This window comes from Chiloscyllium punctatum, chromosome 4 (assembly GCF_047496795.1).
Source record: "Chiloscyllium punctatum isolate Juve2018m chromosome 4, sChiPun1.3, whole genome shotgun sequence".
Lineage (NCBI taxonomy): Eukaryota > Metazoa > Chordata > Chondrichthyes > Orectolobiformes > Hemiscylliidae > Chiloscyllium > Chiloscyllium punctatum.
The window spans coordinates 47,495,745-47,508,696 of record NC_092742.1 but is presented as its reverse complement, the minus strand read 5'-3'; the positions used below and the strand labels follow the sequence as shown (position 1 = coordinate 47,508,696).

Below are 12,952 nucleotides of genomic sequence, written 5' to 3'. Positions count from 1 at the left end.
TCACGGCAGTGCTGGACACTATACTCCAAATGAGGCTTAAAAAGGTTCATCACAACTCCCTTGCATTTGTACAGAATATTCTTACTTAAAGGCATTGTTTTATGAATCACCTCAAAATGATCTCATCACCCTCAGTGGTTTGTGCACATCAAGCCATAGATTCTTATACACCTGCACTTCCTTTGGATTGTAACCTTTTGTTTGTAGCTCTCCTCATCCTTCTTATCAATTGATGATTTATGTCACATTTCTCTGCAATAAATTAAATAAGCCACTTATCTGTCCATTCCACCAGTCCATCTCCTTTTAAAGATTACAACACTTCTGGACAACACCATGGCTCACAGTACCAGGGCCAGGAGTTAGATTTCATACTCAGGTGACTATCTATATGGAGTTTGCACATTCTCCCCATGTCTGCATGGATTACAGCATGGGATTACAGCCACAGAGAAGGTGCTGTGAGAGATTAACGTTTGACCGTTCATTCAAAAGTTTGATGACAGCAAGAAAGAATGTATTCATACATGTATACAAGCTTTTATAATTTTCTGCCTAACAGAAGATGGTGAGAGAGTGTATAACCAGGGTGGGATGGGTCTTTGAAAATGTTGTTTGCTTTGTGATGGACTAAGCTCTGCTCAACTCTCTATAGTAATGTTATAATGTACCAGGGATGTGGAATTTCAGCCTAGTGGGGAGGTGAATTAAAGCAGAAGCTACTTTCTTTAGTACAGAGATATGGAAGGATAGATTTAAGAGAAACATTCTAAATAATGCAGGGTGTTGATTAGCTAAAATAAGACAGACTACTTCTGGCAAAAGTAAGGTCACCTGCTCAGCAGGTTGGATGGTATTTGTGCAGAGCAAAAAGTTAACTTTCAAGTTCAATGACTTTTTCAGAAAATAAAGAATTGGAAAAGTTTCTTCTGTTCATGCTGTTAAACTTAAGATTTTTAAGAGAAAGTCTGTTTAATGTAATGGAAAGTGCAGTATATGTGGTTTTAAGATAGGAGCTTGCAGATTTAGAAAACTCTGCATTAGAACTTAGGTTTTATCACTTTGTGCCACACATTAATGATTTTTCAGCTCAGGACAATGTTGAGTTTTTCTCTACTCCCTTCATCTCAGTACACATTTCTTTGATCGGGAGTCCCTCAAATAAGCAGATCTATTCACCTGACTCCTGTTCTTTCGCCATCTGCACCCCTCCCTTTGGTCTCCTATCTCTACCTATCTTTTTATTGAGTTGGACAATACCACTCCAACAGTTCCCAATTTCTCTACGGCCCTTACTTACTCTAATCGGTTTTCCTCTAAACTTGCTATAATCCATTCTCTCAGATTCAGGCAACTCTGATACTTCCTTATACTTCCAAGGTCTACGTCACCATTAATGAATATCAAGCTGTTGTATCCAAAACGGTCACTGTCCTCAATTCTTCCAGAGATCTTCTGTCAACAGCTTCTAATCTCAGTCTTTCAATTCAAAATTCCACAAACAGGACTTCCCAAGCAAAGCTATTATTTTAGACTCTCTGACCTGTCTAAACTCATCCTTTTTTAATCTTAAGACCATAAGTAGGAACAGGAGGAGGCTGTTTGGTCCATTGAGCCTGGCCTAACATTCAACAGGATCAGGGCTGATCTGATATTCCTCACACTCATTTTCCTATGTTTTCTCCATAATCCTTGATTTCCCGACTGAAAGAATTTATCTACCTCAACCTTAAATATATAAACAAGGACTCTGCCAAAGCTCACTGTAGAAAGAACTTTCAATGACTTGCAACCCTCAGAGAAGAAATTCCTCCTCATCTCCGTCTTAAATTAGCACCCCTTTATTCTGAGACTGTGCCCTCTAGTCCTAGATTCCCCCATGAGGGGAAACATCCTCTCAGCATTTACCCTTAAGTTCCTTAAGAATCCTACATGTTTCAATGAGATCACCCTCTCATTCTTCTGAACTCCAGTAAGTAGAGTTCCAAACTGTTTAGCCTTTGCTCATAAGGCAATCATTCCATATCTGGGATCATCCTTATGAACTTTCTGTGAACTGCCTCTAAAAGAAAAGAAATAACGTATTTCCTTAAATAAGGGAAATAAAACAGCTCACATTACTCCAGATGCAGTCTCACCAGCACCTTGCACAGTTGCAGTAAGATTTTCTGACTCTTATACTCCAAGCCCCTTGAAATAATTATCTTCCAGTCTCACTCAGTTCTCCTGACTTATGTCCGTGATTCTTTTGATAACCACTTTAGTAGTTTCCACTTGCCATCTTCTATTCATCAATGGTATCTAAATCTATCTCCACCTCCATCCCACACTCACATGGTCTACCTGCTCTCCATCTTTTATCTTTAAAAGACGTCAAACCAGTCTTTATCCACCACTGCTCCCTTAGACAAAATGTTCTCCTACTTAATAACTTCTCTTTTAATTGATCTAATTTCTTCTGAATAAAAGGTTGTCATTAGTACCCACATGGGACTTAGTTGTACCTATCTTTTCAAAGGACACATGGAACATTTTTTGTTCTGGTCTTGCTTAGGCAGTGTTCCTCAAAACACTTTGACATATATATGAGGACTGTATTAGCACTGCAAAACATTTAAAATTCATCCACGTAACTTAATGGTTCAAAAACGTGTTTTTTTTTATTAACAAGTTTAAACAAAATAATGTTACAATGAACAAAATATTTCTTCTGTACTTTATGTAGCAATGAGATATCTGATGGAACATTGCTTCTTTGAACAACTTAAATAAATCAAATAAGAAGTGCTTAGCAATATAGCCAATAGTATTTTCAAACCTTTCACTCATGTAATAATTTTTAGCCATAATTAGCATGCAACTAGCTTCAATGCCCCTTACAGATAAAACAAATCATAATGCATCAATTTGTAATCAAAGTGAAAGCTGAAACCAGATTTATTGCTCCAAAATAAGCTTGTAATTGGATCACATTACTGGTTTTAAAGCAATTGCTTGTACTTTAGTACCTTCTAATCCAGAACTTAAGAAAGTGTAGCATCTGGTGTTAAAGGCAATTTCTGTTCCGTCAGCTATAACTGTTTCTTCCAAAACAGGAAGCATTCAACTGAAAACCAACATGAGCATTTTTGATATTTTGGAGTTTAACTGATTCCAATCCTTTTCTTCTTAAGTCAGTAATTCTGAACAGTGCCACATCTTTATTTCAATGGCTTAAGGATTCAATAACACTATGGAATGCATTTGGTATAGAACTGTTTTGCTTTCTTCCCTGGACTGGTTCAAGAGAAGACTGGGATCCACCTAAAGAAACAAACACATACAAGATAAATATTTATTGAACTATCTTGATGTATTTTTTCAACATGCTCTTCTTAGTGAATCCTGATCATGTTTCAATTTAAATTATATTACATGAAATCCAATCAGATTAACAAGGAGGTCATTATGATCAAGATCAAAATGCTCAAACTACCTTGAATTATTTAAACCATTTTTAAAGCCAATGGCAGCCTTTCTTCAATCACATCATCTCTCAAAGCAACTTAATCTAAATTTAAATATTGCATGGAGCAATAGGACATAGCAATAAAATTAAATTCCACAAATTCCTAAAATCTATGATGTTCCCATTTAAAATGCCATGTTTTTACTGCTTAAAAATAAAGGTTTACCCATTTTTTAAAAAAGAGATAATATATTTTCTCAAGGAATGTTAAGTAACCTTTGGAACCTTCTTTGAGAAAAAAGCAGTAGAAACAGTTTTTAAAAATATTTTTAAGGCAGATGTGGATAGATTCTTGCTAAGACTGAGCTGGAATGGTCTCGGGAGCAGGCAGGTTGAGGTTACAATCATGTTGATGTTGATGCTTGATGTTATTAAATGGCAGAGCAAGTTTGAGGGACTTCTCCTGCTCCTTGCTTGTATGTTTTAAATTTGCTTATTGCATAATGCTCCAAGCAGCCTCTTAAGATTTTCCAACCTGAAAAGGTAGCCCTGGCACTCCTCTACTCCCAGGAATTACAAGATAAAATAAGAGGAACATTACATCGAAATATGTCTATCCACATGGGAAATATTCCAGAAATTATATCAAGTGCAAAAGGAGCAAAAGTATGGCATTACAGATCACCACTGATTCCTCTGTCCACTACTCTGCAAATAGCCTCACAATCACAACAGAAATCAGTATCAAAAATTCACTTGGGATATATTCACAATGCAATATGGTAATCTATTTTCCCAATTACCAGTTCCTTCAGGAGTAAAGCAAAATAAAAATGACAGATTTCAACTATATCATAAAATATATCCTCTCAAAAATAACAAGTAGTATTGTTGGTAACTATTTCATAATACATTTACATGTACCTGTAGCAGTTCAAGTTGATAACTTTAGTGGCAAACAAAGGTAGCAGCCAGGCTATTTCTCCTGTCTTTTCAGTACAACGTGTTAATACTAGTGCAATACGAATGAAGTACAACATTGGAGCTTCAAACTCTGAAATTCATCTTTCCTAAGACTTCAACTGGTAGATGGCATGTCCAATGAGAGTCTGCTCTATGATGATGAGACGGCTTCAGATATGCTGAAGCAGACTCTAAGAGCCGGGATATGAAAATTGATTGATTTCTCCTTCCCTGGTTTTGAGTAGATAAATTGTGTTATGATTTACATCATCTTTCCTTTATTGTCCTCTCCTAAAGGCTTTATTTCACAGTAAAAGAAAGACAAAGGGACTCCAATACTTTCTGCTCTAAGTCACATAACTTATTAAGAAGAATATATGATGAGTGTAAAGAAAGATGATCATCTTTCTCTACCTGCCAGTAGAAATCAATCCTACATTTCTTCAGCACTGCCGTGACAACACAGCAAAGATTGAAACTAGCGATCTTGAAAGGCAACAAAATGATTAGTTATGTTTACATTCAAATTGGAATATTATTGTGTTTATGATTTGAAAAATACAGATAGGCGTATGTCGGTTGTCATGCAGCATAAATTGAGGATTATGTTGAAATTATATATCTACCTGATTCCACTTGTATGGTCTTTCACAGTATTGTGGTGTAATACTTTCTCTCAGCTTCTTTCCAGTGAATATGCTGTAAACAGACCAAAATCAGGATCTTGTTAGAACTTGTCCTGGCACACTATTGGCATGATATCAATAGGTGATCAGTCGTGTCACATTAGTAATATCAAAACATTGCTTAAATTTGCAGGAGTCTCATGGGAGATCTTCCTGAGTGCAGAATCATTTACAGAGGAATATCGATTAACCAAATTTCAGATTATCCAAACAAAATCTCAAGGTCCCGATGTTTGGGTAAACTGTATTATCCAAATATTCAAATCATCCAAGCAAAATACTCCCCACCCATGTCATGTGGATAATCGAGGTTCCTCTGTATTGCAAAATTCCATAGTAGTGACCACACAGGATCAACCAAAGTAAACAATGCCATTCTTAAAGAAAAGTGCTACTTCTAAGCTTCGAGTGGTTTATTTAGAATTTGGCAACATGTTATACTAGTAGACCGCTTTCAAAGTACTCCATTTGTAATACATTTCATTCTGGATGTTCTAATTTTAAACAATGACTTGTAGATAGTAACACCATACAAAATACTCTTCCCAAATCGAGTAAGCCAAAATGATCAAAAATCAAGTACTGAAGTGATCAAAAAATTTCCGGAAAGGAGAAAAATCCAAATGACAATTTCATACAAATAAGTTAGCACTTTAAATAAAAACAGCCAGAATAAAATAAATAGTGAATTGAAGAATACTTTATATTGTTTTAGAATAAGGTGATAAAGTGATTAAATCTACCATCTCTTTTAAAGAAATGAGTTTAGTGTCCTAGCTCTTTTGTAGAAAACAGGAAAGTGTGCCATTCCGTTTCCTGCTGAAAGAAGAATTGCATACTCATCAACCTGTAAGACCAAGCCCAATATGAGAACAATTATCAATTATCCTCAATGGCAATATTTCACTTGCCCTTCTTTTCTCCCTGTTTGGTTCTTCCTCATTCTTCGATTTCCCTGTGTACCTCTTTCCCATCAGCCCCACTTCCCTTTGGATTTTATTCACCTCCAATTTCCCATTTGCCTTTTCTGAAATGCTCTTTCTTCCACCTCATCTCTCTACAAACTGCCTTCCGTCACCTCTTCTTTCCCCTCTCATTCACCCTACCTTCACGAGCTGCCACTTTGCTCCTTGAACAATTCATAAGTTATGGAACTAAGTTGCTGTACTTAGAAAGGGTTAAAAAAAAAACCCCGATGTTTATTATCTCACAGAGACATTCTCTATCTTTTCTGGGGGAGGAAGATGGTGGCACAGTGCCAATATCAATGGACAAGTAATAAAAACATCCAAGATAATGCTCTGGGCACAGGGGCTCAAACCCCATCATAGCAGTTAGTAGAATTTAAATTCAATTAATAAATCCAGAATGTAAAGATAATCTTAGTGTTGATCATCATAAAACTATTGTCAATTGTTGCAAGAACTCATTTGGTTCATGAATCTTCTTTCGGGAAATAAATCTGCTATCCATACCCAGGTTAGCTTACATGTGACACCAAACCCAGAGCAATATGGTTAACTTCTGCAATGGTCTAGCAAGCCACTCAGTTCAAAATTAATCATGCACAGGGAACAAATGGTGGCTGTGGCAGTGACACCTACATTCTATGAAGAAAAGTGCTACCTTTAGGCTTCGAGTGGTTAATTTAGAATTCAGTAGCTTGTACTAGTACAAAGTACTCCATTTGTAATACATTTCATTCTGAATGTTCTGGATATAATACATTTCATTCTTTTGAACTTGCCTATAATGTACTGATGTTTAGAATTTACAAGTTTAACAATGTGACTTCAACGTTTTAACCAGTTTTCAAATGCCAAATTCTAAATAGACCATCTTCTTGTTTATGCAATTGGAAAACAACACACTCTCTGAATGTTGTCAGGACAATTATTATAGCATTCTAGGTGGCCTTACTCGATAAGTCTCTGCCGGGCTTCATTTTGCAATTTACGTATTTTCTCATGATTTCCTGAACGCAGTAGTCCATCACAAACTAGCATGTTAATTGTGCTCCGCAATAGGTTTATCTAAAGGTAAAGGTTCAAACATAATTTTTCAACATTTTCAAGATGAGAAACATTTTATTGAATCTATCCAATACGTAGCTAAGTTGATTAAAAAAAAAGTTGATGGAAAAAAATAATTCCATCCTATCAACACACAAACTCAAGAACAGAGTCTGAGAAGACTGACAAATATACTGGCCTGTAACTCATTACAGAAGATGAAATCTATTTGAGGTAGCTGACAGACATTTGGAGAACAGAAATTTATTGTTAAATATTTGACACGAGAATGATTATATATTTAACAGCAGTGTCACATATCAAAATGACTGAACCCATCTGAAATTATACCAAACTGGTCTTGAACCACAGAATTAATTTGTAATTTCAGTGTGGAGTTCAGCTTTCGGAACAAACAATTTTTAATTATTTGAATGAATTTCAAAGTCAATGTAGCAATTTAGTTAAATGTGAAAATACTTGCTTTCTTACTATCACCTTTCAACATCACGAAGAAGCAGCCTTAACATTTGTGCAGTCATAAATTCGATTTCTTTCATAAGATGCCAAAAATAACGCAAATTAGCAATGCAATGACCCATTATGCACAATGCAGCAGAATTGATTTCAGACTCAAATCCCTATGAAAGTGGCATTATTTGTACATGAATTAAAAAGAAATTTTCATTCTTCCAAGTACAGAATTATTTTACAAAGCTGTACGTGAACCCATTGCCAAAAAATATTACATCTTATATCCTTATTTATCATCAGATAAACAGCCTTGCTCTTAGCGCGTTATGAGAAGATCTATAGCTCAGGTTTAGGTCCTGGATGCCTGTTCGCTGAGCTGGGAATTTGTGTTGCAGACATTTCGTCCCCTATCTAGGTGACATCCTCAGGGCTTGGGAGCTCCTGTGAAGCGCTTCTGTGATCTTTCCTCCAGCATTTGTAGTGGTTTGAATCTGCCGCTTCCGATTGTCAGTTCCAGCTGTCCGTTGTAGTGGTCGGTTTATTGGGTCCAGATCGATGTGCTTATTGATTGAATTGGTGGATGAATGCCATGCCTCTAGGAATTCCCTGTGTTTGGCTTGTCCTATAATAGTAGTGTTGCCCCAGTCGAATTCATGTTGCTTGTCATCTGCATGTGTGGCTACTAAGGATAGCTGGTCGTGTCGTTTCGTGGCACATCAATAAGCACATCTATCTGGACCCAATATACCAACCACTGCAATGGACAGCTGGAACTAACAACCGGAAGCGGCAGATTCAAACCACTACATATGCCGGAGGAAAGATCACAGAAGCGCTTCACAGGAGGCTCCCAAGCACTGAGGATGTCACCTAGATAGGGGACGAAACATCTGCAACACAAATTCCCAGCTCGGCGAACAGAACCACAACAACGAACACCCAAGCTACAAATCTTCTCACAAACTTTGCCCTGGATGCAAGTTTGCTCGCTGAGCTGGAAGGTTCATTTTCACAAGTTTCGGCACTGTAATAGGTAACATCATCAGTGAGGAGAAAGTGAGGACTGCAGATGCTAGAGATCAGAGCTGAAAATGTGTTGCTGGAAAAGCGCAGGTCAGGCAGCATCCAAGGAACAGGAGAATCAATGTTTCGGGCATAAACCCTCCTTCAGGAAGGGCTGAAGGGCTTATGCCCGAAACGTCGATTCTCCTGTTCCTTGGATGCTGCCTGACCTGCTACGCTTTTCCAGCAACACATTTTCAGCAACATCATCAGTGAGCCTCCAGTGAAGCACTGCCATTAGTGATCTGCTTTCTATTTGTGTGTTTAGGTTTCCTTGAGTTGGTGATGTCATTTCCTGTGATGTCGTCATTTCCTGTTCTTTTTCTCAGAGGGTGGTAAATGGTGTCAAAGTTGGTGTGTTTGTTGATAAGAGTTCCGGTTGGAATGCCGTGCTTCCAGGAATCCTCGTGCGCATCTCTGTTTGGCTTGTCCTAGGATGGATGTGTTGTCCCAGTCAAAGTAGTATCCTTCTTCATCTGTATGTAAGGATACTTGTGACAGTGGGTCACATCTTTTTGGGGCTAGTTGATATTCATGTATCATGGTGGCTAGTTTTCTGTTTGTCCAATGTAGTGTTTGTTACAGTTCTTGCAAGGCACATCAACGTACAGATTAGCTAAGGATCTACACCAAAGACTAAAACACTTAGTAGAAGACTCACACCACTCCACCCAATTCCTGAATTCCAAAGACACCAAAATAGAAGAGGATGAAACAATGGTCTCCTTTGATGTAATAGCCCTGTTCACATCCATCAACATCAATCTAGCCAAGGAAACACTGAACTACACTATTAAAAGAAGCAAAGACACATACACCAAAACACCATCAACTTCACCAGCAAGGATAATGTCATCAACCTGGCGAACCTATGCCTTACCACCCACTTCACTTTCAATAACAAAACTTACAGACAAACCAACGGAACACCCTTGGGATATCCAATATCAGGGTTCTTAGCTGAGGCAGTAATGCAGAGACTCGAACAAACAGCTCTGCCAACCATCCAATCTAAACTTTGTGTGGACTATGCGAATGACACCTTTCTCATCACTCAATGAAACAAATTGGAGGAAATCTTCAAGACCATCAATAATATCCTACTGGCATAAAATTCACTAAAAAGGAGGAAAAACGACAACAAACTGTAATTCCTAGATGTCATAGTTGAGCCAACAACCAATGGGGAACTTCAAACCAACGTGTACAGAAAAACAACACATACGGACCAAATACTGAATTACAGAAACAATAATCTCGACACCCACAAACAAAACTACATTAGAACATTATTTCAATGAATCATCACAAACTGCAGCACAGAGGAACTACGCAGAGCAGAGGAAAATACTACACAGTGTATTCAAAAAGAATGGGTTCCCAATGAACACAGTCCGCCGATTTCTCAGCAACAAACCCAAACAAGACAACAAAATGTGTCCAGAAACCCTAGCCACTCTCCCATACATCAAAGACATCTCGGAAATGGCAGCCAGACTACTCAGACGTCTTGGCATCATGGTAGCCCACAAACCCACCAACACACTAAAACAGCAGCTAATGAACTTTAAAGAGCCGATATAGATAACAAGCAAAACTAATGTCATTTACAAAATACATTGCAAGAACTGTAACAAACACTACACTGGACAGACAGAAAATTAGCCACCAGGATACACGAACATCAGCTAGCCACAAAAAGACATGACCCACTCTCACTAGTATCCTTACATACAGATGAGGAAGGATACCACTTCGACTGGGTCAACACATCCAACCTAGGACAAGCCAATACAGACATGCACGAGAATTCCTAGAAGCATGGCATTCCAACCAGAATACTCAACAAACAGATCCACTTAGACCCCATTTACTACCCTCCGAGAAGGAACAGGAAATTACATCACCAACCCAAGGAAACCTAAATACAAATAGAAAGCGGGTCACCAACACCAGTGCTTTACCGGAGGCTCACTGATGCTACCTAATATGGTGACAAAACTTTTGAAAACAAACCTTCCAGCTCAGTGAGCAAACTTACTCCTGCTAGATTACGCTTCCCTAGAGTTTATTAGGTAAAAAATATTTCAGCTTTTAAATGAAAGGTGACTACATATCAAATGATGCAAGTTAACTTTAACTAATTTAACATTTGGAAATCTGATGTCAACAATAAGAAAGCTCAACCAACAAAGTCTCAACTTTCCTTCCTAACTAGCTGTTGTATCATTATTAAATTACCTTTAGTTTCAGATAGTTAGCATAATTTCTAAATGTTTACCAAAGAGCAAGAAGTATTTCAAAATTTTAAATCTTCAATTTGTGAATATTCACAATCAAATATCAGCCATCTAAAATTTAATTACACAACTTAAGAAATTTCATGTAAAATAAAATATTATCCAGAAGGCACGGGTCATCCCTTTAACAAAATTTAAAAATATTATAGATGGAATTCAGGTGGAGAACAGTTAAGTTTCTTAGCAAATCACACTGTATTGGCACACTACCTCCATAATATCATTTACATCAAAATGCACATCAAAAACAACTTCCAGATTATGTTCTTCCAATAGAGGGGCATTGTTTATTGGATTCCACCCTAAGCCACACAAAGCACCAGTGTAATATTTTCTCCGTCTCTCAGTTCTGTAGAAACAGAAAATTAACAATCAGCCTAGGCAAGGACAACCAAAAACACCTAACGGTACAACCATCCTACCTCTAAAATTATAACTTGTGTGCTATTCTCACATGCTTCACTGTGGCTGAAGACAAGCATCAACCAGAATCTTTGAGCAGTTTTGACAACTGATGCTTGTGTTCAGATGCAAAGATACACAGCTCTAAGAGAAAGAATATATGCCTACCATTTGGAAATTTTAAATTCAATATCACCACATCAAAAAAAATGCTTTTTTACAAATACAGTCATCAGACACCACAGATAGTTTTGTAGAGAAGTGACACATATCACTAGTCTGGTTAAAGTAAGAATGTTTAAAGTGACAAAAGAGAAAGACATAAAATAAATGAAATTTTATGCAGCGATTCTCATGCATATTTTTACATGTACCTTAGTTCTACAACTGGAGCGAATAACAAACAGATGAGAGCTGGAAGTCCATGGATATTTGGCATCAAAGTAGTTTCTCTCACAATTATAGTTGAACCTGTAAGATCAGATAATGATAAAGCAGGCATTTTTTTTAAACCATAACAGTATAAAATTCTTTCTGATCCTGCATTTCAATGGCTATGAATGGGTAAAACACCATCTCCTCCACAAAACATTTTAAAAAAAAGACAACTATTAGGAATACAATACATTGTTTCAGGAAGCAATCATACTGCTGAGGTTAATTACATCAAATTTTGTCCATGGTCAGGGACAGCAGGGTAAGACTGAGTGAGGCAGGTATGAGGATCCAGCATTTTACAATGTGGAAGCCTCGAATGGTACCCTTGTCCAATACATATGAGATTCTTGCTCCCAATTCAGGACGTATCTTCTCTACTGGAGAAGAACTTGGAGTTGGTGGGGAAAGGATTCAGGTATTGTGATCTATGAAGTCACCAATAAGATAGGTACTGCTGAGGTATTATGAGCAGTTTGGGGTAAATTAGAAAGCAGAATCACAAAAGACAATACTCTTTGGATACAATTTGAGTCATATACAAATTGGAACAGAGTAAGAAAGATTAGAGAGGTAAATGTGTAGCTCAAAGACTGGTGGCGGTGAAGCTGGTCATGTGGTCCTGGTTCCAGTACTTGGGAACAAGACAGTTACTCCACTGGAACGAGCGTCATTTGAAGGTGGGAAATTGTTGGAATGTGTGGTCCCCTTTAAAACAGAATCCTTTCAGTATTTCATACCGTGTATTAACTGTGCAGCAGGAGACCACATTTAACTGTGTTGCAGTCGTAATGAGCCATTTACAAACAAAAACAAACCTCTAGTATATGAAAATCCATGGAAGCTCACAGGAATCAGTAAGATAATGATAGTCAATCAGTCATTATTAGCAATGCAGCATTTGGGAGAACAGGACGCTTTGGTTGGAGAAGGAATGACAATTAATCTTCAAACTGAAGTGGGCAATGGGACAACAGTGATCGTGATAATGGTTCACATAGGTGATTGATGCAGCATAGATTGCCAGCCCTAAAATTAAGGTATTTAAACAGGGAGGCAGGAAGTGAGAGGGAGAGAGGGAAGACGACCCATGGGAATAATCTATCATCTCCTTCAGAGAAGGCCAAAATTCAAGGGATTAACAAAGACTGTTACCAAAGACTGTAAAAC

The 12,952-nt window shown here is 37.6% G+C and overlaps 1 protein-coding gene across 1 annotated transcript in view; it reads right to left on the bottom strand.

The window, feature by feature from the left end:
• Positions 1-2,716: 2,716 nt before the first annotated feature.
• Positions 2,717-12,952, bottom strand: part of tdrd9 (tudor domain containing 9) — a 159,210-nt gene continuing 148,974 nt past the window's right edge. The window contains exons 32-36 of the mRNA XM_072568611.1: positions 11,722-11,818; positions 11,156-11,294; positions 7,018-7,130; positions 5,038-5,110; positions 2,717-3,303 (exon numbers count right to left, since the gene is read on the bottom strand). Coding sequence (XP_072424712.1) covers positions 3,214-3,303; positions 5,038-5,110; positions 7,018-7,130; positions 11,156-11,294; positions 11,722-11,818 — 512 coding nt within the window. The 3' untranslated portion in view covers positions 2,717-3,213. The remainder of the gene's footprint in view (positions 3,304-5,037; positions 5,111-7,017; positions 7,131-11,155; positions 11,295-11,721; positions 11,819-12,952) is intronic.